General features: G+C 45.4%; 3 protein-coding genes across 6 annotated transcripts in view; all 3 read right to left on the bottom strand.

The window, feature by feature from the left end:
• Positions 1–1,607: 1,607 nt before the first annotated feature.
• On the bottom strand, positions 1,608–15,093 carry LOC149358542 (ras association domain-containing protein 1-like). 2 transcript variants are annotated; one of them, XM_089570636.1, is made up of 9 exons: positions 14,903–15,093; positions 14,228–14,399; positions 13,653–13,905; positions 12,360–12,481; positions 9,488–9,589; positions 7,328–7,512; positions 5,648–5,760; positions 3,195–3,304; positions 1,608–1,865 (listed from the first exon to the last, which is right to left on the bottom strand). In XM_089570636.1, the coding sequence occupies exons 2-9, from the start codon at positions 14,396–14,398 to the stop codon at positions 1,629–1,631; spliced, it is 1,293 nt and encodes a 430-aa protein (XP_089426762.1). In that variant the 5' UTR covers position 14,399; positions 14,903–15,093; the 3' UTR covers positions 1,608–1,628. The 2 variants fall into 2 exon arrangements, with proteins under 2 accessions (XP_089426762.1, XP_089426761.1); XM_089570635.1 differs by having other exon boundaries at positions 14,769–15,093.
• A 1,775-nt stretch (positions 15,094–16,868) lies between these two features.
• LOC149358543 (neprilysin-2-like) lies at positions 16,869–20,171 on the bottom strand. The gene has a single exon (XM_089570634.1). It carries the CDS (start codon positions 20,074–20,076, stop codon positions 17,773–17,775), a length of 2,304 nt encoding a protein of 767 aa, XP_089426760.1. The 5' UTR covers positions 20,077–20,171; the 3' UTR covers positions 16,869–17,772.
• A 2,004-nt stretch (positions 20,172–22,175) lies between these two features.
• Positions 22,176–26,638, bottom strand: part of LOC149358544 (medium-chain acyl-CoA ligase ACSF2, mitochondrial-like) — a 31,285-nt gene continuing 26,822 nt past the window's right edge. For all 3 annotated transcript variants that reach the window (XM_089570640.1, XM_089570639.1, XM_089570638.1), the window contains 3 exons: positions 23,976–24,117; positions 23,760–23,870; positions 22,176–22,908 (listed from right to left, as the gene is read on the bottom strand). In XM_089570640.1, the coding sequence (XP_089426766.1) occupies positions 22,789–22,908; positions 23,760–23,870; positions 23,976–24,117 (373 nt within the window). In that variant the 3' untranslated portion in view covers positions 22,176–22,788. The remainder of the gene's footprint in view (positions 22,909–23,759; positions 23,871–23,975; positions 24,118–26,638) is intronic.

Raw genomic sequence — 26,638 nt, forward strand, 5'->3', positions numbered from 1 at the left:
TTGTTGTGCACTAAAAGACCATCTATGTCGATGCAGCCTTGAAGAGCTTGTAGTTATAATGAAGAGGTGTGTTAGGTTTGCTGCAAATGCTCGGAGATACAATTAATTGAAACAAAGGACTTGCTCCAGTCTCCTCGGCTGTGTTTCGGCATTACCAGGCAGCTTATACTTTTATACTGCTTGCAGCAACAACAATACAAGCACACATACGGTCATGAATGCATTGTGAATGTAAGGGCACTAGTATGCTTTCACATCAACTACCTTCATGATGCACAAGAGATGTACACTTTTCTTTTTTTTAAGTTATGCTTCAACAATAACATGTACACTTCTTAAACAAAATACCTGAGAAGTAAACAAATTTAACCATTCTTACACAAGAAAATAATTGCCATTAGCATCCATAAGGAAGATATAAACTTCTAAAGTTTTTAAAGCCAATGAAAAGTTATTGTAGTCTGGGGCTCTAATCCCAGACCACAACAATTTTGAAAAATTTTTTGAAGGATCGATAACGATCTGCAAAGGCTGTAGCATTTTGCCTAGCAGTATCCTCTGCAAAAAAAAAAGAAAAGAAAAACCACTAATTTCAGCAACTTAACATTTCAGTGGACTTCACTGTAGTACCGCGATTAATGGATAAGATCTGCCTCGTCAGCAATGCCTCATGCATTTAGCATGCAGTAATGACTGGATGTGATGCAGCGATGGAAATCTCTCTGCAATTATATTAGAGCAGCACACAAGATAGCCTCACAGCACAGTACCATGGCACATGCAGCGCAATAATTTTGTTCCACAGTACAGCAGGGCTGCTATATGGGTCAGATGAACAATGCATAACCAACAACATTCATTCATGTAGGTTGTGTACTGAAACAAATACTGCTTGTGTTCTCGTGCTGTACAGCATTCGTCACTGCATTACTGTGCTGAAAAAAAAAAAAACAAGTGACTGCGGTGCACATACAGAAGGCCCTTCAATGCTAAGAAAGACTAAAAATGATTGAGCAAAAAAAGAAAGCAGACAAAGGTGAAAAAATAAAAAGTTGCAAGAATTCTAGCATGGCACCGCTTCTAGTATTTGGCATCGGTGTAAAACAAAGGTTTGGTAGAAAATATGCCCGAGCACCCAAAGTTCAACATTTTGCACTGTCAGTGGTGAAAAAGGGAGAGGTTGGTGGTAAATAGACTAAGTTTGCACGATAGTGTTCCACCATCAGTGCACCCGTGTTGAAAACACTGGCCTGCTAATGAAAAGCATCTTCGCACTGCTGCCATTGGCTGCACGGCCTTGACATATTGGTGCAGGCCAAACAGGACTGCAAGACAATTCCACTACTTCCGGGTGTCCTGAAACACATCCCTTAGGGCGTCACAAAGTGACAACAAAAGCAGCGAGCCTGGCAGCAGAAACATGAACGTTGCTGCATTTCTTGGACAAAACTAAAATGGCCTTCAAACCCCAAGTTCGACTCTATCAACTCAAGTGTCTGGAAAGTGCACAGTGAAAGAGGCATCTAGCTCTGGGAAAAGCACAGGTACAAGGTCCACTGGCCTGCTACACATAACAAAAAACTACACCGGCAACGTCCCTAGCAACGTCCCTAGCTTCGATGCCAAAATCAAGAGCTTGAGGTGCTCCCCGGTTGCTCGGGGGCAACAGCCTCAGGTGTTTGGCTTTCAAGAGCTTGAGCCCGGAAATCCCCAGTTGCTTCGTGCTTTGAAAAAGAATCCATTGCCTCTTGTATTTTGGATCGCACGAGGTCGTACTTCAACTTCAGCTGGGTCAGGTACTCTTCTTCTTCAAGTTCTAGGATCTTCAAAAAGTTCTGCAGCTCTGGTATTGCAAAGTCTTCCCACTTTTGAGATGGAAAAAGGTAAAAAAGGACGGAAATGGTCAGTGCTGCGCAGGTTCCTGCCCTACAAGTGTGAAGAATACTGGTAGTGCAACACAGGGCAAAGATAAACAGGACACATGATCAACAGTACTGACACAGTGCATACCGTAGTGTGCGCAAAGTGTACACCATCAAAAAATATCAAAAGGCTGTCAGCACGAGAAACGAGAGAAACCATGCCATTTCTGAGCCTAGCCACTGTCCTTTGAGACTCCAGACTAATCACTGTCACATTTCTAGACCCATCAAGGTGCTAAATTCTTAATGTGATTATGTTCTGCCCGAGGCATTTGCCAGTTTAATGTGACACGTGGCACACATTCTACAAAGAACTGTCTCATCACAAAATCGGCTCCTGAAATCTTGCCGTGTAAGCTAATCCAAAAAGCCCGCACTACAACAAGTATGACACACTTTAGAGCATGGGTCAATGCAGAACGTGTACTATGATGTCATTACTTCTGATCCAAGTACAAATATGTGCAGACATGCAAGTTCCAGCAGCTGACCAAATAGCATCACATATGAAAAGAGGTCACTGTGGAAGAATGTGTGCTAGCAGCACTTACTATGGTCAAGTACAAGCTTTGAGCACAGTAGTTAGCAATGGCAGCAGCAGCAATAAAAACCACTGGGCATAATTTAAAGGGGCCAATCATTAATCAGGGTGCCTTTAAATGATCAGCAGCAGAAACCTGCAACAGACGGCACGCACAAACCTTGAGAGGATGGCTGCATTTCTAGCTACAAAATGCAACCAGCATGTCACTGGCTCTGAGCAGCTTGAGGCAATTGGAAGAGCAGTAGCTTTATCATGCTGTGCCACATAATGAAGCTCCCTTCATAAAAAGTTTTCTTTCAATAACATCCAGCATGGCCACTTTCTCTTTTTTTTCAAACATAGTCAAACAATGGAAGCAACAGGCATAGGAGAGCCATGAGACGGATATCGCAGTTTGCTGAAGAATGGATTAAAACTGCAAGTCTCTGACAGCAGGCCAACTTCTTTGGACCCTATACAAACTTTCCCGATATCAACTGCACCAAGTTTCAATCAACAACAGTTGCATTTGAGGCGAACGCAACAGAACTTTCCTTTACATCAAAACTCTGTAAGTGACCATTCTTGACATGAAATTCTCCACTACGGTGGAGTCCTCAATGGTGATTTGCTGACTGCTACAGCCTTACGGATCCCCTAGGTTGCTTTTACAGCAAACACGTTCTGTCATTTGGTAGCTTTGACAGGAAATACAAACACAAAATAAATAACAAGAATTGCACCCTTACCTCAATATCACTATTATCGTTTTCTTGAAGAACAAACTGTCTTGTTCGACTATTCCAATCTAGTGCTAGCCAAAGGGGCTTGTCGGAATCCTGAAGTTTCCTAAGTTTCACTAAAAAACCAGAAAAGAAAAGATTAGCTCTTGCACCAAAGCAAATTCCACAAACAAAATATAGTACAATCATTGCTATTCTAGAAACTCAACATTTCAAATTGTGTGAATGTCATTAATAACAGCATTTGCGCACAAGTGTGATCAACAAATATCAACTCTTTCAGCAGCTCAAAACTTGCAGCAATTAAAGGAAGGCCGCAGTGCTCTATTTTTTTACTGTTCAAGGAAATTAAAAGGATTTGAATCAATGAGGCTTGAAGGTAAATCATGCCAAGTGTCTATGCGCTACATTTAAAAAGGTAGCAGTGTAATCTGTGCAATGCCTAGGCTGCCCCACTGCACAAATGCATGAGTGCTGACCCATGTTCTGCTGCCATAAACAAACAATGTCCCCCTTCCAGAACAGGGTGGCAGAGACTTTCACACCATCAGTGCGCACACACTGATTTGTCCCAAGGCGGCAGGCGCCCACCTTGCCAGCACATGTCCCAATCTGGCACCATCACGGCAATTCTTGCATTCACAGTTGGCAATTCTTGCATTCACAGTTGGCAATTCTTGCATTCACAGCTGGGTAGCTTCTACAATGCCACTGCTTAAAGGGACAGTGAGGAGAGCACTATTGATATTTTTTTTGTAGGAAAATCCAATAGTTCGGCATTTCATGGCTTTGTTGCCACTTGGCCGGCAGCGAAAGATGCATTTATTTCCAAGAAATTTGGATTCGAAGTTGAAAAAGTTTTTCCCGCCGCTCTGATTCAAACTTGCGATTCTCCTATGACGACACAGGACTAAGTGACGAGAAACATGACGTGAACATGAAGTAACGCAGACTCCGTGATTTCTGGCACCAGCATAGCGGCCCAGCAGCAGCCGAAAAGAAAGCTACCGCCGGCCGCACGTTGAAGGCATCTATCGGCTAGTGCGGTCGTCGCTACAGTCGCTTCGCTTACGTTTGCACTGGCGTTTTGCCAGCGTTACGATGGATCTTGTTCTCGAAGTCGTCAGAGAAGTTCTCGCAAATAGACACCTTTAGCATACCGTGTACCTTGTTACCACTAGCGGAATACCGGGAGCCCGCCTGCCGCCGGCGAGCAGGCGCTGATTGCTCCCGATGCTTCAGGCGCGCGTAGCTGCCGGGCACGTGGCGCCATCTGGCGACGTCAAGGAGATTTGCGCGTGCATTGGCAGCGCCTCAGTGATTCGTGGCTTATCGGGTCCTAGAGTTGCTAGAACCATTGGTTCTAGCAACACTGCTTTGTCCTATGACGTCATCACGCTTGTACTTGCGAGTTTGGCCTGTGGCGGCGATACCTGTATTTTGGTTCTTGCTCTTTTCTACGTTACAAGAGCTTTGTTATCAGTATTAGTGGCGTTTTTGTAATCAGGAGCTGGTATTCTGTTGATACAAGCGAACTTCAATTTCTCCTCAGTGTCCCTTTAATGTTTCAACAATCCCCTTCGTGATGCTGCCCATATCTGCCTACACACTGTCCTCTACACCACTTGTCCTGTCCTCTTCTCGATCTTCAGTCCTGTCAAGTTTGCGGTTATCCCTCCTCCCCAACATGTCTGACCAACTGGCCCAAAGCTTCCCCTTGTTGACACTGTCGTCATTGTAGGCAATAATTTAAAACCCTGCGTTTTTGGCGCAACTCACATTGACAACATCATGAACCAACACTTATAAGCAACAGGAAATGAGGATTTTTGAACCTCGTTTAAGCAGCACCTAATGCACTTCTGCAGGTCCTAAAGGGCAGCCTGGATGGACATGGACAAAATTTGCCACCAAAGAGAGATGAACAAGGATAGGATAGGATTAGGACAGGATTAGGATTATGGATAGGATTAGGATGGGATTAGGGTAGGATTAGGGTAGGGTGGGATTAGGATTAGGATAGGATAAGGATAGGGTAGGATTGGATAAAACGCGCTCCAAGAACTCCGTCTTTGGTGGCATTTGTTTTCTGCTTTTGAGTAGGCTTTACTGCGCTGGAAATCTACCGCCACCATTATTGGCATCATCAAATGGCACCCTACCTCGCACTGTGCGCTAAAGACAAGCATGAACACCATCGCAGTTTTATTTGTTGATAATGTCAGCATTTCAAAAGCTAGCACAAAAAAAACTTCGCAAGCTTTATCTGCAAGTTTGATACCTTCAACCTCTCGGAGCTCGTCTAAAATTTCTGTACCCCTTTCGGGCGGAGAGCAGTTTCAAAATCCAAGGTTGAAAATGTATGATTTATAGCTGTTAATTTGTGCTTACAGCACTTCTGCAAGAACAAAGCAGGCACTGCACACCAGAACGAGATATAGCCAGAGAAAACGACCCACCTTCACCGGTGCTTTCATCGACGCAGCTCTCGTAAAGCGCAAACTTACGAGGATTGTCTGCTACTTTGAACTTCTTCAGGAGGGCCACTATCAGCTCTCGTACAGAATACTCACTGCACAGAAGACATGCAATTCACACCATCAGAGCACTTGGATGCAAATGCCTTGTAGCTGAATCTGCTCGGGAATTCTCACCCACATATTTCTTTGCACTATAAGGTATGCACCGCAGGGACCCAACTAGTGCAAACTGTGCTTGTTGCAGCACTTGTGACGATGATGATGATGATGATTTGATTTTCAATGGCACAAGGGCAACTTGGACAAACAGTGCCATGGCTGAAGTGTTTTGTTCTGCTCGAGGTTGGGCAAGAGACCCATTCTTTCAAACATTTAGCCCCAAAGACAAGCACCAAGCCCGGGAAAAGCTTGCACTCATCACAAAACCGGTAGCTACCTTCTCACACACTGCGAGTTCCGCATTTATCGGTCCGGGTACTAACAAAATTCTCCTGCTCAAATAACTGGGCTATTTGCACCCAAACACCGACCACAAGGTAGCTTAAGATGATCTGTTTTTTGATAAGTAATATAACATCATAACTTGCCTGGATTTTCTTGAATTGGCGAAAAACTGCAGTCAGCTGCGGCAGGATTTTTGTCATGGTGAGCGGAGCAGCTGATTTGACAGGCTGCGCCATCTGGCCAACTGTGAGACAACAATGTCCCGGCTTGAAGCGGTGGTGGGCCTCGTAATTCGCTAGGTGCAGCAGCCTGTCAAATCGGCTGCTCTGTTCACCTCGGCTAAAACTCTGTCGCAGCTGCAGTTTTCCGCCGATTCTGGAAAATCCAGGCAAGTTCCAATGTTACCTAAATTACTTATCAAAAAACAACAACCAACACTAGCTACCTTGTGGTCCATGTTTGAGTGCAAAAGGCCAGTAGTTTGGGAGAATTCTTTTTGCGACCAAGACCTATAAACACAGAACCCACAGTACAGGATCGGAGCTAAAACCATTAGGCCAGCAACAGAATACAGCAATTCTATTCATTATGTCTAAATTCGCCTTTGTTTGCAAGAACTCATTGCAGCAGAGTGACAAAAAGTGCAATAAATACATGATAAAAGGTTTCAGTCAAGAGCAGTTCTATAATATTTATTAACTTCTTTTTTTGCTTTTGTAACGAAAAATTATGCTGATGAACGAAGTGCATGTATTCTACTGTTTGAATTTTTCACTTTAATCTCAATGTAAAATCCGTTTTAGGATTATATTACCATTTTCTTCATAATGCTGACATTGATGGCTGCATTTCGATAAAGGCGAAATGGAAAAGGAGCACGTGCGCTGTGCAATATCAGTGCCCATTAAAGATGCTCAGGTGATCGAAATTAATCCACAGCCCTCCACTAAGGTATCTCTTACGCAGCCCATATTTTGATTCAGGGTATAAAACTTCACATACTACATTACCACCTCAATTCTGATGTCACAGCAGCCATTTAGTTGTTGAAACTAAAGCAATTGGAAGCAGAAATTCAATTATAAATTATTTATTGGGCACAGGTGAATTCCACATGGCAATTTGCATTTATTATCAATGTCTTGTGCATGTCAAACAAAGAACATACAACCCAACTTCGGTGCCTGTATTGCTTCAAACACAGCCTGCACTCACCTAGTAATGTGAAGAGCTTTTATGGTGTCCCTGGGTAGGTAAAAGGAGGTAAGTGTCTTGCGATCACTGTCTTCATCTTTGAGGATGTTGTAAATGGACGGAGGCCTCGTTCCTGCCACCACATTGATGGGGCGCATCAGGTTCATGCGAACTCGCACAAAGCCCCGCACAGACCCATCTTCTTGCTGCAGTCACGAGAAATGAACAGAACAAAGCTGCAGTTTAGCACTTGGCACTCACGAATATCAGCTCCCTGTATGCCCTCCTCATTTTCAGGAGCAACTATTTTGATATTCTTACTAGAGAATCCTCTAGACACTGCCACAGCACGTATATTACACTTCCGGTTACCTGTCACTGTGCATTTATGTCTAGCTTCTTTCCCAGAATAATAAAGGAATAGAACATGCTTCCTGATTCACTAGTTCATTCTTCTTCCCTAAATGCTTTTTCGATTAATTTACACATTGGTATATATTCTAGGAGTGCTGTGTACTAACCAATTTGCACATTTCTTTTGTTATTTGTATCTGTGTATATTGTTATCCTTCATACATGTATTTAAGTATGCTTGAGTTTGGCACTATTCTTTTTTTTTTTTTCTACAATGTACTGTATCAACTGCGTACATTCAGGGTAATCAGTAGTTAATTTATATTTATTACCACATATACTTCTGTTGTCTAGTGTAATCAGTTATTATGCATGTACTGCGTGTTGGCCCTATCAGATTTGTTGGAACTGCTTGTTTTGTGCTATGTTTCCACTCCTGTAATGGCCCTTCAACAGGGCTGACAGTATCAACAAAGAAGACAAAGAAGTAACGAAAACTGACGCTGCTAAAAATAGCCAAATAAGCATGCAACATGTGTGTGATTTCTGAGGAAGGGGGGAAGGCCTTCAAGATTTAGTTTTCACCAACAGCTATATATTAGGTGTGTGCCAAATTCGAGTTAAGTACTCAATCTAGCCACACAGTGGTTTTATAACATTACAGCACACATTAGCGCATGTTCTCGTTCATTTTGTTTCAGTAGACGGATTCCATTTTGTTATCATGAGTGAAAGTGCAAACGAGAAGACATTAAGAAAGTAATCACAAGGAAAATGTAGCACCCCCAACCATTACAATCACTCACAGCCAAAGTGTGATAAAAAACTCCATGAAGTTTGTTTTTATTTGCTTACCACGGCCCATGCTCAATCATGCTGCCTGCCTCAGTTGTCAACTAATACCAGTAGCTTTTCTTCTTTTCTATGATCGCCAGATGTGAAACAAAGCTGTGCATGTTTACAACATCTTGTTAGCGGCTACATGGCATGAAATGACAACCTACGGTATGTATTGCTGCATTTTTATTTTTCAAAAGTTTCATTGGTGAACCATATATACATTTTTTTGCACATCACTGCACTTGGTAATTGCGCAGCCTTTGCTATGCTTTTTTCCTCCATTTTCACAAGAGGTTTTTCCCATGTTCACTGTGAGCTCATCATAATCGGATTGTTCAGCGCGAACAGTTCAGTGCGACTGTTCAACTGATTCAGCCAGCTAAATTAATGAGCTGCCATATGGGCCAATGAAACACGGCCCTTGGTCTCCACAACAAATACGCAAGCCCAGGCTTCAATAGAGAAAAAATAATTGTATGTGTGCCAGTAAGTACTGCGTGCAGTAGAGACCTCAACATCAAGTCCTTAGGGGGCGTGCTTGTTCTGAAAGCTCCTGAAGTAGACAAACTACTTCAGGAAGTCTTTTAAGATGATGGCTTTGGCTAAGCTGATGAGGTTTTAAAAAATTCGTTATTTTAATGTGCAGAACTGAAACGCCCAAGGTTGTTCCCTTTTCACATGTTTATAGCGGATTAGCTTAAAGTGAAATCTCTGCTGGGCAATACTATGCCCGCAGTTCCAGTCAGAGCCCACGAAGGCCAGCACTCAGTCGTACTTGTCAGAAAATCAGTGTGTTACCGGTAGTATCATAATAAAAACCGATTGCAACCTGCACCCGAGCTGGGTGCTCTGCATGGCTGCTACTACATTTCATAGATCAAGGTAACCATGGCAGTTCACTAGCAAAAGATAAAACGCTGGCTTCTGCTCACCGACAAATGGCAATGAAAAATTTATTGATACAGTTTCATCAATGTGTTCCCTTACCAGAACCATGTCAAGCCCTGGTTCTTGGTGATTGTAGGATTCTATTCGTGACAAAAGTTCGTCCTTGGGCAGGTCCTCGAGAAATAAAGGTGAGACACGGCCCTGTTCCCAGAAGGGATGGCAAAAACACACCATTAGAGAAGCATATAGTTTAAAAGGCACGGCGATTAGTGTAACACTGCTACAAAGAATAACAAATGTTATACGTAGTTGCACGTTTGCAAGAAACTCACAATCCTTTAGCATCCATTCTCTAAAGTGCAGAGTATATGCAGCTCAAATTTAAACTCCCATAACGCAAATAGCTTACCAGGTGAGTCATATGTAAACAAAACATGACAAATATGATAACCTAAGAAATTCAGAAGTTACCATTCAAATGTAACATGAAACAGACTGACATATGTCAAGATGCTACCACCTCTGGCTTTATCACCTTCTCTTATTTGCTTGTTCTCCCAGCATTGCATCTCCTAGTGAGATGATGGTCAGCACTACTAACAGTGATCCGATTTTTGAAGACACAAGGGCAGCTTAGCCAAATAGTGCCAGGCTAACGTGTTTGGTCTGCATGAGGTGGTGTCATTTACGCCAATTTACACAGACCATGCACCTGACTCTACATAAGAGGAACTCCAGACTAGGGAAAAGAATCCACCCTCTGAGAAACTGGTGGGTACCAGTCAAACTCTTCAGGTTGTGGAAGGGGCGGATCAAACCCTGCACCTGCTGCATAAAAGATGGAGGCTCAACAACAATGTTGCCACAATGTTATGAGGAACACTATGGACACCTAAATTCGTAGTGATTTTGTGCGCTTGTAATAAATCATAGGGCAACTAAGATGCACAACGGGACTACTCAGTTTTAAGTTACGACACCACACTGCAGCACACCATTGATACAGAGTTTTGCACGAAGCCGCAAGTGAAAATTTGCCAAAAATGCAGGGGCTGAGTGACTGTGATAAAGCATAGAAGAAGCAAAGCTCAGTAACTAAGCATCGTTAATTATACTCACATCCATAATGCACAGCCCTCAGAAAACATGCCTTGAAAATACATGCTCATAGTTTGAAAGCGACTGCAATAGTGGTAGTATGATTGTAACAAGCTTCACATGGCTTAACTGTCCCCTTAAACTCTGCAGCTCTATGACTAGATAAACATCTCTAGTTACAGGAGCCCTCCCACCTCATTTTTATCTGCCGAGTGATGCACTTAAAAACTACCACTGTAAGTACAGTCAAGCCCACTTATAACAGCAGCTGCACAACTCAGTTACAGCGAACGAGGAGGAGCTATAAACTTTGCCCTGCAGTTGAAAATCACCGCTTCGCACTGGAGCGAAGAGCGTCCATAGCCTTGATGTCACCTTCTCCCCCTTTCCCACAGAAATAACGTGGCAGCCCAAAAAAGCAAAAACAATAAATTTAAATAAGAAATATAGGATGTATAGGATGCTGACAAAAGTTCTTCCCAGATGTGGCCGTCAAAAATGCATGCCTTGAAAGGCAACGCCTAGCACTGGTAGAAAGCACAGTAAGCTTAGCATTAGTGGCCACATGTGCATGAGCGTGAACAGCAGACACCAATGGTCACCGTTTGTCATCGGAAAGACCGCATGGCAGAGTGCTTTGGAAGCTATGTTCTCGTAAGCCACAGGCAGAATGATGCGTGACCTTGTTTTATATTAGATGAGTGTTCTACTCGGCATAAGTTCTGAGAAGACATGGGGATTACAGGCGACTTGTTCGCCGAGTGGCTTGATGAGTTCGACCATGAATGACATAGCGAAAAAAAATAGGAAGGTCCTTCTCGTGCTCGATAACCACACATATCACACCTATGCTGCCTTCCCTCGCAGCAGTGACTACGCTCTGCTACCACTGAACCCGACAAGCAAGACCGGTAACTTGACATGGGCATAACTCATGGGCTCAAGGTGCCCTGCCAACGGTGCGTCACCAGCAAAGACTGACCGCAATTGACAGACCAGGCACCACTGCAGAGTACATCCAAAATTACCTCCGTAGAGAAGAGTTTACGATTCCACGGACAATGGAGGACGCTGTCAAACACCCAAGCTACAGGAGGCATGTCGATTTGTGGCAACGCGTCATGAATGCGGAGCTGGCCCGACCTGATGTCACCTGGCACAACTTCGTTGGTGCGGATGACGACGCCGACATCGGTAAGCCATCAATGACGAAAATAACAGTACGCAAAGTACAACTTTTGCACCACAAGGAATCTGATGAAAATGATGACGAGGCGGCCGTCCTGCCATCTGCTACCGTGAGCACTTCCACTGCGATTAGATAATTGTGTCCCTAAGCAAGCTTGTTGGTGGCAAGGGAATCGGCGAGAAGCATGTGACTGTGCTGGACAGCTAGGAGAGTGCCGTAAAAGAGTATAATTTGAATAAGCAGATGCGCATAAAGGACTTATACTGTCCAAATTTTTACTCCATTATCCCCTAGACGCCATCACGGCTTAAATATTTCTCCACTTTACGCACGCACTGATACGAATAAATACAGTTTCTTCCCAAGTACCATCGAAAGCTGGAACTTCATACCTGGCGAAATTCGTTCATTTGCACTTCCGCAATTTTTGGCTGCCATTGAATGTCATTAACACCTATGCTTTGTTCATTTTGTATTGTATCTTGTATACACTTATGTATGTATGCATGCATGTATCTACATATATACGCAATATACAAATATAACATGCGAAGTCCACTGACTACGAACCTCAGAAGAAAACGAACGATATCCTCGCAACCATCAGGTTTGTTACAAGTGGGCTCCACTGTATCCTGACATTCACCCAAAAGATGCCAAGAATATTCATGTAATAAACCTCACATTTTCCTCATTCTTTTCGTCCTTCTTCTGACCACTTAAGTCGGCAGTCTCCATTTCTCCCTTGCCTTTACAGTCCAATGCAACAAGGCTTCGACACCTTAGGTGGCAAGTAAAATTGCAGTCTGAAAAGGCAAGGAAAAAGAAGCGTTTGTACATAAAAAGCAGTTTTCGAAGAGTAACAGCATGCAATGCTGCCAAGATGTAGAATAGATTTGAAGGTGTAATCACCACTGAGCAATTGGTTGACTAAAAACTTTACAATGTGAATCACCTCCCATTATGCCCCGAGACAATAAATATCCTTTTTAACCCCTTAGGGGTTCATTAATAAAAAAAAAAGGTACCAAAATGGCTCATTTTTTTATGCTTCAACAACACATTTAAAAAAACAAACATATATGCGAAAACATTTTACTACAGAGAATAATGTTTTACTAGCCATTATGTACTCTCCACTCATGGAACTTCAGGATTGGTTTAGAGTAGCAATACACAAAACGCACTATTTGTCCACTGATTCCCTCCAAACTACTGGAGTATTGTCGCTATATTCTTCACTTCAAGAATAAAACTCGGAAGTCAATATCTTCATTGCTCGTGCTTTCACCATCCATCAAATAACACTTTTCCACACATTTATAATGCCCCACAGATGATGCCGTGTTTGAAAGCGTGAGAAAGTGTCATGCTAAAAGGGAAAGCAAAAGGAATACTTTCTGCCATCTACTGTGAAAACTCTCGCTTAATAAAAGCACGAATGGAAGAACAGGCGCTGCCATCTATGTTTTAAATGTAAAAACACCATTTGACAAGCACAGTTCATTAAAAGCCGTTTAGACAGTAGAAAAATGCCCATGACGAGGTGAGCGAAAAAGTGGCGATTGCTCATGATGAGCTGAGGTCATCATGAACGCGTAAGGGGTCAAAAGCGTTATTATTAGAAGAAAATGCACAAAGACTAGTACCAATAGCTGTGGATCAAGTTAAACCTTTTGGTAGCCAACACACGCAATGCTTCTAAACATCAGTTTGTGACCTTCCACTCTTTAGTGACCGCACCAATCAAGTTTCTGTTTTGACAAGTCACCTTGTTCAGTTACCACTAAAATTGCTCACAAATGAAGAAATGAAGCTTTCCTTCAATTTTCACCAACTCAAAACAAGTTTAAATAAGAATCCATTCAATGCTCAAGCGAGGATGCTTAGCCGCGAGTAACTCTAAAAGCAAAAGTTCAAACTCAAAGAGCTCGTGATTTGAAAGCTGCTTCGTCAAACAATTAATTGGTCACTTACTCTGGCACTGAAGCCCCTGTTGCAAGCTGCAGGCTCCCCACACAAAGTCACCACACAGATCACACCACGTTGGGTTTTTAAACACCACCGGTTCAAAATCGTGGCCCACGCCACTTTCCGTAGGGTCAATTTCAACAACTCCAAAGTTGGCAAGCTCGATGAACTCGGACCTTCGAAACGCTTGGTGTCTGGCCGCCCTCGGGTGGTACAGAGTCTTGTACGGAGTAGGAAAGACTGTGGTGTCTTCCCTTGCCTGAAAATCAGCATTGAACACACATACACAATCAATGCAAGCACCAAGTTTTCAAGGCTCAGATTTAAAACACCAGCGAAACCTCATCATTGTCAAGTTCGACAGTAAACAAAAAAATAGACTGTCCGCTGGCCTTGTGACTTGTAGCATTCAGTAACGTGTGAAAGTTATTGAATACCAGTGGCACTGCAAGCATTTAGACTCTATACATGTGTTTGAAATGCAAAGATCAGGTGCCTTGAACACACTTTTTGTTTTTTCGCCTTAGAACTACCAAACATAATATAGCACACATCCATTACTGTACAGTAAATAAGCTTACCTTGGGTTTTGGTTTTCTCCGAAACGGTATTGGAAAGTTGAAATTTTGCAAAAATAAGCTTGGGTTGAAGGTTTGTTTCAGCTTCTCTTGGTACGCAACGACCCTTTTAGGTGTCGCAGGTGGTGTCAGAAACTTAGGAACGTGTTCCCTTTGGCTCTCGGCTCTCGACATGCTGCGCAACAACAAAAACAACAAATTGTAATTAATTAAAGCAAAACGAAAGCGACAAACAACCAAGCCACATCGAGCAAGGCGGTTTCGCTTACAAGTCATACACGTGCCGCAGGCAGTTCGCAGCATCGCAACAAGACACGATGCAAGCTCCTTAAAAGGGTGACAAGTTGTGCTCAGCCGTGCATATGTATTCTTTTTTTTCCACCACCATTCTGTGCATACACGTCGCCCCCAGCAAAACATGCTGACGCAGCGAACGGGCGTCGAAAGCAACAACCCACGAAGCGTGATCAGGTTTCGGACGACCGCAAGTGCACTTCCAACTCGGGATGCAGCGCGGCACGGGATCGCGAAAGACGATCCTTACCTGTAATACTCGCCAAACGTAGGGACAGAGTCTCTGCGCAGCTCGCGTGTTTCCGCACGAAGCGTGGACAAATGCAATAGTAAACCGACACAGGGCACAGATTAAAGAGGGTTTCGAAGTCTTATCAACAGTACCTGATAGAGCCGGGAAAGCCCGTGCGTGGCCAACCAGGAAGCGTTTCGAGCACCCAACATTTTGAGAGGGGAAAAAAGTAAATCTCATTAAAAGCGTTGCGAGGAGAAGAAGAAGAGCCAGCGTTACGAGCGTACGCTACGCATTACACGCACCAAACAGACGCACTGCATTACCTCGCAGGTAGCGCCACCTGCTTGTTATATATCAACAGGTAGAAAAAGAAACCTTCTTCCCAGAGAAGCGTAGCCCGAGCAGCTCTGCATTTTTCTGCAAAATGAGTCAAATGAACATAAGAGACAAATTGTAACTCACACCAACTTTTAACTTGAGAGATTCTATGCAATTTTGATGGACTTCCGTCAGCTGGAGATCAGAATCCTAGGCTGTGCGGCAGTTTTCACATTTTCACAAGAACAGCTGACCGGATTCGTATCGGATTTCATATGTTCGAAGCACGAAAGCCAGTTTCAACTTGGATCAGTTGACTTGGACTCAACTTGACTAATCAAGCTTTCGGTTTCGGTCTTTCGAAGCGAAAGTTTCACTACGGGACCTCGGGCTTCAATCGCAGACCGTGTAAATTTGACCTTCAGCTGAGTTATAGGCCAAACCATGAAAAACAGAAACCTTTGAAACCTTTGAAAAACTTTGAAAAGGTGGCACGTACCCACACTGAGGGATCGGCCAAGAACCACACTCTCGCGCAATGCATTGGAGAGCGTCGTCTTCATTAACTTCCATCTGCTCCGTCCCACGGCACTGCCTGCTCACCGTCGTCTTCTACGTAGCACAAATCCGTGTTTTCGCTCCGATTCGAATGTAGTAAATATTCCCTGTAGTTTTTAATTAGTGGCTGCGGCATTGCCCTAAAATCTGTCCGAATGCTGGAAGAAAAGTAGTAGCTCACAAAAATTCCTTATACTTAAGAAAATATGCAGACTAGAGTAGACGCACATGTTAGCTTAAGCGGACAATTTTTTGGTCTCTAAAAACCATCAATAGATCTAGGTGCGGTAGGGGCCCTAGTAGAGGAGTGTGCATAGGTACATAGCACGTACAGGGCATAAAAATAATTAAAATAAAGTACACAGGCAGTGCACAGGATCAGAAGCTAGGTATATCCACTGCATAACAAATTTTGACCAGCTGTGCAAATAAACAAACCGCCCTCCCTTTTAGTATCAACTAAATACTATCTAAGTGCACTTTCAGAGGGGTCAGGAAGCTCCGCCCCCTCATCGGGGAACTCCCGCGCGCATCGGCACTCGGCGGAGGGGTCGAGTGGGTGGGGCTGGCGGAGGAAAAAAAATTGCGGGTTTAGAGGAAAGAAAATGGCGCAGTAACTGTCTCACATCGTGGTGGACACCTCAACCGCGCCGTGAGGGAAGGGAGATGATGAAAATATTTATTGCAGCACAGTTAGAGGTCGGGGAAGAGAAGGGCGGGGTCCTTAGTCTGGGAAGGACTCCATTGGCGTAAGCTGCTGCCCTTGATCGTTCGATAAGCTGACGTTAACGTTCTTCGTCCGAGCTAGACAGTGCCACCTCCCACCCCTCCCGCGTTGGCTGAGTTGTATCAATCACTTGGTTTTTTTAATTGGCAGGCCCGTGCCATATGGTACTGATCTGCGTTCTCCCCGCAAAATTTGCATTTTCATTTGATGAAATCCGGGTTTATAGCGTGTAATAAGAGTTAATTAAGAATAAGTATAATCTGCGATTACTGCTTTCGCAGTAAAACCTTTTTCCACAACAGCTCTTTGGACACACGAGATCCCATAGTATGGAAGCGCGATCACACTATGAATGGACACAACACTATCACGAAAAAACGTCACTGCACAAAATACTGCCGCTTAAAACCGGTGAGGCTGAGAGGCGTCGTACTCTCCGTTGCTATAGCAACGCCGAGCATGCGCAGAGAGCAGTGAGGGTGGAAATGCGAATTCGCGGTAACTGCTCACCTTGAAGCTGGTGTATGTGAGCTTGGGAGAACTGGAAAACGCCGGCGAAATAAGCTCTGATTGCAACTCCGGCGGGCAAATTCCTGAGTTAACGCGCGCCGCAGTTCACACACAATCATCTGGCTGATCACGTGAGCACTGGTAATGTCCTTTCCCGACATCTTGCAGGAACAGAGTCGGTGATGTTCCGTGCCGTAACTGAAAGTTCCCTGAACTATACCCAGAAATCCCTATTTCAGCCCCTTTCTCCCTATATCATGCAGCTTGAAAACTGTAAATTTGGAAAAGGTGAGTCAATTTCGATTCTTAAAATTCCCTGAAGCTTCGTAAAAATTTTCTTTTCGCCAAATTTACCCCTAAGATCCCTAAAGAAGGTAAAATTCTCCGAATGGGACATCACTGATGTACCTCTAGCATTGCGATTGACCAGGTCGCACGTTCTCCCTATCCGTCATCATACTCTCCCTCCGGTTGTCAGTGGTTCCCGGACAACGTTCGAGTTTGTCGAGAACGGAAACGAACAATTTCACTATAAAAAAAATGCATTATAATCCTCAATGTTGCTCCTTCCTTTGAAAAAGGCATATCCACTGGCGCATGGTAAGCACACATTAGGACTAACTAGCATGATTAACAGACGATTGCAGTTTCTGAGTATAGTTGGTTTGCCCTCTCAGAATTTAAAGCAGCGAAAACCACTAGAAAAAAATGTAGGTGTTGGACACCTAAGAGAAGAAGAGCACATGATGGTATTCATCTCCACAACCTGGCCAGTACCCTCTCGTGGGTACATGCCATGTCTGAAGAGGCCAATAACAACAAGGAATTAAGTACCCAGCCAACGTCATTGTGCATACTCTGCACAACATATTAAGATGTTTATTCGTAGCAGGAAGTTAATTAGAATCACGAGTGGATGCACTTCTTGACAGGGTTCATAAAGCTCCCTTCTGGACAGTTGAAAGCGTTTGCAAATGGTTTGAAGTGACGGAGTGGCCCGTTGACCCTGTACCAAGCGGGACTATCCGAGCCTTGGCTCATCCATTTGGCGAGAAAGTCAGGGTTATTGTTTTCGCAGTGTCCAAAGGCGTAATACAGGAAAAATAGCTGTTCGTGGGTATATGACAGCGCTCCAGCCAGCCGAAAAGCGCTAGAGCCTTGTAAAGCTTCGGCGAGGAAAGCACCGAATGCCGCAGGAATAGCCAAAACGTCGAACAGGTCCGACAGCGAAGTCTGCTCGCTGTTCAACGTGGTATTGGAAAACGGGGGCTTCAAGGACGCATAGTCGAGCTGCAGGCAGCCTCGGATGTTCTCCAAAACAGACACTGGGTCCGTAGCCGTTGTGTGAAAATAGAATGTGTACGCCCAGTAATATATAAATCGGTACAGGCTGCGATAGACGCGACTGGCGACTCTGGGCACGTGCAAGAGCTGGATCGAGTCGTGACTGGACATCACAAAGTCGAACACGGGGAGTGGTATCTCCAGATTCTTGTATGGTGCCTCCAGAGACGGGTACGCCCGCAGAAAGCCTCCCTTCCAGCCCGTCTTGTACTGCCTGTACCAGTCTGACGAGAGCCAGTTTCTCCTCATCATGGCGTTCTTCAACCAGTAATAGAAAAACGCATTTAGCGGCGCCGTAGGGTTGCTGCTGTACATGTTGCTGAAGTACTTGTTGCGAAACGCCTTATCGAAGAAGCTGCGCGGAACTAGCGGCTCCCAGGAAAGGGCTCGAAGTTTCCTCAGCAAGCTCTCCTTGAAAGCGCCAAAAAAGCGGGAATCGTTGCGGACGAACTCATAGAAGCTGTTGTTGAGGCGCTTCAGCAGCAGGTCCCTGAGAGTCTCGTAGCCGAGGAGTTTGACAGAGCCGCTGTAGGCCAGTATCATCGGAACGTACGGCTCCATGCGATCTAGTAGCCTGACGCAGTAATGGGTTGTGGGCAGGTGCTTCGCGAATTCTGGTTGGTCGGCGTATGCGATGGAGGCCAGTTTGTGCCGCAGCTCAACGTCCTTGATGAACGGCGAGAGAGCCATGGCGACACGGAACACGATGTAATTAAGCACGTCTGCCTTTCGCGGCAGCGCTCCCTGGTTTGCAAAGCTGGAAAGGTACTCCAAACTGGTCAACTTGACCTTATGCCCGGCGAGAGATAAAATGCGATCACCAAAGGCCCGATCCATCAAGATGCGCCAGTTGAAAATCCTACTGCCGGGCAGGTTGGACAGGCTCATAGCGCCGCAGTGCTTGGGAAAGAGCATGCAATCGTGCGTGTGCGAAGCCTTCCTCTGGGCGAGGTCCAGTTCCAACTGAGCGACGTCGGTGTCGGCGAACTTGCCCATTGACTGCATCAGAGCTGCAAAGGCGTCGCTGAGAAAGCGGTAGTCCCTTAAAGGGCCCTGCAGCTTGCCGATGAGCAGACGGGGCTCTCCGACTACTGGAGAGAGCGTGCCATTGTTCTCGAACTCTTCGACGAGTGAGAAATGAAAGAGGCTGTCGATGCCCAAGTGGCGGTGGAGGTCGCCCATCTTGGAAGACACTTCGTCCGCCCCGATTCGCGAAGAGCTGGTGCTGAGGTAGGGCCAGTCTTGAAACCCGAGCAGGTAGAAATAGACGCTGCGGATGTGTTCAAAGAGTTCCTCGGTAGGGTTGACGCAGTTGTCGAAGAGGACCTTTACCGACGGCACGACACTGTGCTTCTTAGTAAGGACACGAGCCATTAACTCCGCGTAGCTGTAGAGAAGGCGGTCGTCCACGGATGCTCTGGCATCTTTGGGGCCGGGTTTGTTGAATGCCATCCAGTTGGCGCAGGCATACTGATAGAAATCGTCGCATGGGCTCGTCGTGTTGTCGACGGCCTTGAGAACCTTCTGGCCTTCTCTGACACAGGCGGTCGTGCTGCAGACGTAGGGGCGGGGCTGGGGGCGTGACTTTGCAGCCAAAGAAGCCATTTCTTCTCCGATGGAGTCGCTCCAATTCGCCCGCTGCTCCTCGGCTTGTAAGTCGTCGGTGACGTTCACGGCGAGCCGCATCGGCGCGAAGAATGCTTCCAGCTGCGGCAGCGCGATGACACCCAGCAGGACAAAGACGGCGGCTGTCAACGCCGAGATGCCGATCCAGTAGCCTCTCTTGTTCAGTATCGCGCTGATGCGCTTCGTGCCGCGGTTTAGCAGCACCATGCTGTCGGACGCTAGAATGAGCGTGCTTGGCATGTCAAGAGACGACGCAGTGAGCAACTGGAAGGCACCTGTGTTTTCGCGCAGAACGCCGGAACCTGAAGACGGGGCAGCACGTAATGGCGTCCACTGACACTGCCCCAGACAAGAACAGTAGACGGTGCTCGAGCAAGGCACGCGCTTCTTCTACTTCTTCTTCTTCTTAAAACATGGCACATACCCGCAGGTGGGATGGGGGGAGGGGGGATTGGCCAAGGTGTAGTGGCATAAACAAGGAAATTCCCATAGGCGATTACGACAACATATTAGCGCCAAGCGTGAATTTTGAAAAAGTTTATCGATAAAAAACTACACAAAAATATTTAAAGTAAAATAACAAACAGCACCCACCGGTGTCTTATTTCTGCCACAAATGAGTAACCATGGCAATCAAAGTTAAATCATTAGCTTGGCTCCTATTTACCTTATTTTGGCTCTCCTCACTAAACCCTGGCCTATCCCCCGTCGTGGATGTGTACGATGCCACTAAGGCAACAACAACATGGCGCACGTCGCTGCTTCCTTTATTTGTGTACAACTTGCATTTCTGTTGTGCGTGTGCGTGTGCATAAGTGTATGCACAGTCATTGTCAAAAATATACAGCCTACTGGGCTTGCTTTCAAGCTATGTAAAGCGGCTCTTTAGGACTTTTGATAGTACTATGCTTGGGAGGTTTGAGGTTTGAAGTTACTACCGCCTTCGTGAGATTAAGGTCTCTGAATTTGCAAGAGGAGCCGCGCTGCGGGTCTCAGAAGCAGACCCCTTAGGCTGCATACTTTTGACAAAAACTGCAGATGGGCTGTGCAGAAAGTGAGAACTATTGTGTGCTCTTCTTCTGTGGCCACGTGCCACACAAACGGTTCCTGTCAGATTCAAAGCGCAAAACCATTGATACTATTATCGTCACCATTTTGACACACGCCACGGTGCTCCGTACGAAAACAGTTGTCTGACTGCAGTTGTTTTCTTGTTATCACTTACCTTGTTCTTTTTTCTTGCTTTAGTTTTTCTCCAACTTCCTTGTTGTTTTCATTAAGGGAACAGAACTTGTCTCCTCTTATTTCCAAAGGCACGATAGCATGATCATCACCAAAACCATCATCGCGCGGTATTCCCCGCGGCTTGACCGTCACAAATGTGTAGCAATCATCTTCATTATATTTTTCTTCCGCTTTCATTGGATGGTGAATGTGCGTATACAATCCGAATAGTCGCAACCCAGCGATATCCTAAACCCATGCCTTTGAGCACACCAGAGCTGTTACTGACACTTAAACGTGTTTTCTTCGCGGGCTCCATACGTTCCAATGCACGTGTTAAAAAGATTACCTGGTGACCTTCAAAGACTCGGCCAACTGCCGCGCTAGCTGATAGCTTAACGTGGCCTCCCTATGACGTCACTAGTGAATATGGTGATTAAGCTTTCTGCTGTCGTTCGAATCAGCAGCATCTTTGAGAGTCTGTCGCTGACCCAACACGCAAAGCGAAACGGGTTGACGATCAATTGACGAACAAACGCCCCAATGGCATCTTCCTACTTCGCCTGCGTCGAGAGTCCGCCGACTGCCGCACCGAGGGCGTGCACTTGTTGGGCGTGCATTGTTTGATCCTCTCTGCATCACGATCCTCCCTCCGGTGAAGCTTTGGCTCCGCTTTATGGGCGTGCAACTCTGGATCTTCTCTTAGTATTCCCTTGCACTTGCGTTCGCCGCAACGTTCGCAAAGTTCTCGAAAGTACCGATTTGGGCGACCGATCTGTGCCACAGCGCGCTATACTGAATGAGTGACGGCGCGCTGATGAACCACGCACTACTTGACGTAATAAATCTGTACGGCTGCCTGACGACGCCAACCGACCAAACCGCTGAAAATGCTCCCTGGCCGAAATGGATAACTCTGGCATCATACCTGCTACGACGTTATTGTGGTTATTCATAGCACACCACTTTCATTATGTTGTATATTAAACAAGCACTACTGATCAGGAGCCTCCCTCACCAAAAAGTACGATTCTTGCAGCACTACAGACAAGTGATGTTGCTTGCGGCAGCATGCTGTCTTTGATAACGTCAACTCAAGAACGTCCAAACAGGCGGACAAAAGCACCAAAATAGATTTATTCAACGCCACAAATGCAGCACGTCTGGGCATGCGCCGTCTTCCAGACTACTTTGCTCTGACGAAAGGAGACATCCGCTCCGCAAGCGCTGACACAATAATCGTCATGGTATTGAGCCGAGTGAAGACCACAGTCTCCATTGTCCTTCCCGAACCTTATAGTTACTATTTCCTGACGCCATCACTTCATCTAATTCTCTGCACGTCTTCGGTCTTGTTTTTCATCCCTAGTTATCTATTCTCCTAAACGCCGTTAGAACAGGCTTAATTCGCTATACCCCACCACATGCCCTTCGCCAGTCCGCGTCTTCCAGATAATTTACTACACAATGCGCAAACGTAAATAGTTCTCGTACGCCGAAGAGTTCGCCGCCAGCATAACCATTCACATTTACGACCGTTTAACGTGCTCGTAAAACGAGTGCATCCTGCAGCGAACACACTAAATTGAAACCCATCTTTTTCCTCCAAGTCAAAGCAGCAATACCATCAAAGTAACGTTAGAATCATTAGCGTATCATTTCGCCTGAAGTCATTCGCTTCCATGCGGTATAGTCTTGAGATCGATATAGCATATGCACATGGAGTGTTCACAGGTTTAACAATTTCCGACTCTGCTCCCTGATCTTGAACTTCTGGATTTTGCCAGAAAGAGTCTTCGGAAACGAGTCGACAAACAGAACATACTTTGGCGTCTTGAAATAGCTGATCTGAAAAAAAAAGGAAACAAGAATTAACGACGTCACACATCCAATAAACAGAACTGTGAAACTAACAAGAGTGTCTCTGGGTATCTCTAATAAAAAGCGCTTTTGAACAGATAATGCAAATAAAAGACACCACAAAAAACAACAGCAAAGTTCCTTATGCAGCTGAACGCTTATTAGACCGCCGGACACCAGGCAATGCTGCGTTTTACCAATCGCAAAAACCAACAGTGATTTGAACCCTACACTTCCTAAGTTCGATTTCCTAGCTATCGATTTTGTGTAGGAGTGGATTTGGAAGCAAACAATGTTTGCGGTGATCAGCTGAGCGCCCTCTAACGCAAATGGAAAGAAAACGTAGCCGCCTTTCATATTACGTCGTTGCTGTAGTGTTCCTATTAAAGGCAACTATTCTAGAGAGTATTTCCATGACCTAGTCGTCCAATGCTCCGTGTTAAACAACCTAGCCAGCCGTTCCGAAAGTGGTGTTCGGAATCTTCATTAGCACATGGTGTAACGCGGCACATTTTGAGCTCACGTGAGAAGTGTTCACTGGAGAAATAAATGGCCTGGCTTAGCTTATGGTTAAGCCTAGGATGCGAAGCATACCGCCGGCGGAGGCTGCGCGTCCGCAAGCGAGCGCACGAGTTGCGCCCCAGCTTTCACAGCTGTTGTGACGTCATATCACGTGGTGCGCCGATGTAGGTCAAGTGGTAGCTACGCGGCCGCGCGCGGCGCAGCAAGGAAGAGCTCGGTTGTGCGGCTAGTATGCTTCGCATAAAAACTGTGACAACACCACCAAGCACTCCATGTTGGAAAATGGCAGCTTTAAGAAAAGCCGTCATGCAAAATACCTTTCCATCGCAGAATGTTTTGATTTCTTCTTCGGTCAGCCTTTTTCCCTCTTTCAACTTGACCCAGGCGCAGATTTCTTCTCCAAGCCTTTTGTCGGGGACACCGACAACCTATGTACAAAGAACGTAAGGAAAAGAAAGGCTGTTTTACGTGTTCACAAGTTTTCGTGACATCAGAAAGTTTTGTGTGCCCGTTCGCGACGTCGCCACCGGTACCTGAACCTCTTCGATGTCTGGGTGCGTGTAGAGGAACTCCTCCACTTCGGGCGGGTAAACGTTCTCGCCTCCGCGGCAGATCATGTCCTTGATGCGACCGCTGATGATCACGTGGCCATCATCGGTCATGATCGCCTCGTCCCTGCATGATCGTTACAGCAGACAAACATCACTATCTACCTCAACATAGGTTCGTAATGGGCGCTCCTGATAGACGAACCCACAGAGTATGTATACAGAAGATGAGGCCTTTAAAAGCCTTAAGTGGATACTCTTGAATATATGCCCAGTGTGGTGACGCAACGAAGAAGGGCCCTCTCACGGGGTTGCAAGAAGGGGTGCGGCAGAGACCAGGCGCTTGACGAACAAGGCACCCAGCAAGCAGAACAAAGAGCGCAAAGAAGACAGCGCAAAGCGGATAACGCTATCGTGAAAAAGGCAACAGCGAATAGCGCAGATGTAAACGATTCGATGGTGACCAACAACAACAGCAAAAAAAAAACATACAAATGCGCAAATGCACGGAACAGAAAATGATCACAGGCAGACCTACTCATGGAAACGTGAACTAATTTTAGTTTCAACTTAACCAACTGAGTCAGCATCCACAATTTTTTCTTTTCCTTTGCAGTTTTCTTTTTAAGCTGATGATACTGCACGTTAAGCAAGGTTCTTCTGTTTGTTCTTTTACACACTGTGGGAATAAAATACGCATCGCAGTGTTTTACTGCACCCATAAAACTTTGTCCATCATAGAGGATCGAGTTTCGTGTCATTCTTTCATGGTTGTTATGCGGACACCTACACGCCGCCCGTATGCACATAACCGAACATCTCTTCGGATCATCTAACTGGTGATTAGAGGTTCTCCCGAAGGTGTCTACAGGTGCCAACACAGATGCAATCAAGATACATTGAAACGTACAAATGTCACTTCCGTACTGGTGACGTCACTTTCGATCCTGGAAATTTAATGCCTTCGCATCAATAGGTCAACGAAACATCTGAGTGAAACGAGGCTGTGGAGAGCAAATTCGTCTAATTTTCTCTGCCTTCTTTCCCTCCTTCCTCCATTTTTCCCTCATGACGCCGTTCAACAGTTCACCGAAAGTGCGACAGTTACTGCGTCTTCCTCTTGCTGACAAAAATTTTCCTTTTCGTGCATTTGGAAGTCATCAGAGCACAGATTTTTTCAAGGCTTTTTTCAATGTTTCGGGCTATCTGGCTGTAGAACAGTTTTGTACGGAATCGAGAAAACAGCAGGCATAGCATCAATAGGTGAATGAAATCAGCCACCTCTCATGACGGCGGCCCACAACGCGTAAAGAGTACAAGGACACAGAAAATGGGGTTCACTGCGACAATCCTTGAACTAAAATGGAGCCCCAGTGCCCCCTACAGTGCATTTTAGGAACTTTGCGCATCTGTTTCACGGTAACGGGAACAGGCCAAGGGCAACCATGTAGAAACGTTGTTTCCGGTCTGAGACCCCTTTTTGCGCTTAAATGCAAAAATGCATTCCAGGTCATGCACGCCCTGTTTTCACGTACTTTCTGCCCACTTTTCAGTGCACACACTTTCGTGCCGGCACTACTTAGCTGACCTAGATGACGATCGGTCCAGGGATAAGCCTACCTAGATAAAAATTACGAGCACCCCCCCTACTGAAAAAAGCCGTATGATGCAGTAACCTCACATAGGTTGTCATACAAATACCGTTCAATTATCATACAGGTGTCCATCATTGGTAAAGAATTATACATTTTTCATACAAATGTCATACGATAACATATCAATTGCACATTTGTACGACAAAGCCTGTATGCTGTTAATTACTTCATCATACAGCCTTTTTCAGTAGAGTACGTCTTCATTAGCCCATTATGAGGGTTATCGAATAATCTCTAATGTGTTAGCATTAGAACGCTCATTATCGCAAAATACTGTCCGACGTTGGCGTCTGAAGCCTCGGATGGCAAAAGACAACGAGGTGAGGAGGAAGGAGGGAAGAAGAAGAGAGGGTTAGAGGCGACGGGTGGCAAGAGGGACGCCGCGGTAGCCGATAAGAAACGGGGGGTTGCGGAGAGTGGAAAGGGATTACGGCTGTCACACGGCGATTGGTCGAATGGATCACGCCACCCACTCGCACGATCTGAACCAATCAGCGGTAGCGGCTGCTCTGCCAGGGGAGGGAACAGCAATGCTAACGCATACTTTGCCGCATCAAGAGCATTGATCGTCTGTAAAATTTTCTGAGACGATCCCTCGGTCTCTGAGAAAAGAGACGGTGACGGAGACAAGGAGGGCGGAGCCAGCTATTATGACGCATTTTTTCTGGCCTCCTCCCAAATATGAACTGCCGCAGGACCCTCTATTCGAGCTGGTTTGCCCTCACCTGATCACTGGTTCCGACTGTATACTATATACATGACAGCACAGGTATAATGATACTGTTGTTTTGTTTAGTTTTAATTTGTTTCTAATTTAGCTAAATTCAGCTTCTTCTATGTCCTCATCTAACGCGTATGTGCATTAAATTATCTCTCCTATGAATATCCACGTCTCTTGTGATTAAAGGGGCTCTTTCATGTTCTTCAAACCATGGAGTCTCAACTCCCGTCACTCGGCCCGCCCAGGGCTAACACTCCAGATACGAAAAAGTG

This window comes from Amblyomma mixtum, chromosome 2 (genome assembly GCF_055824585.1).
Source record: "Amblyomma mixtum isolate Tamu chromosome 2, ASM5582458v1, whole genome shotgun sequence".
Lineage (NCBI taxonomy): Eukaryota > Metazoa > Arthropoda > Arachnida > Ixodida > Ixodidae > Amblyomma > Amblyomma mixtum.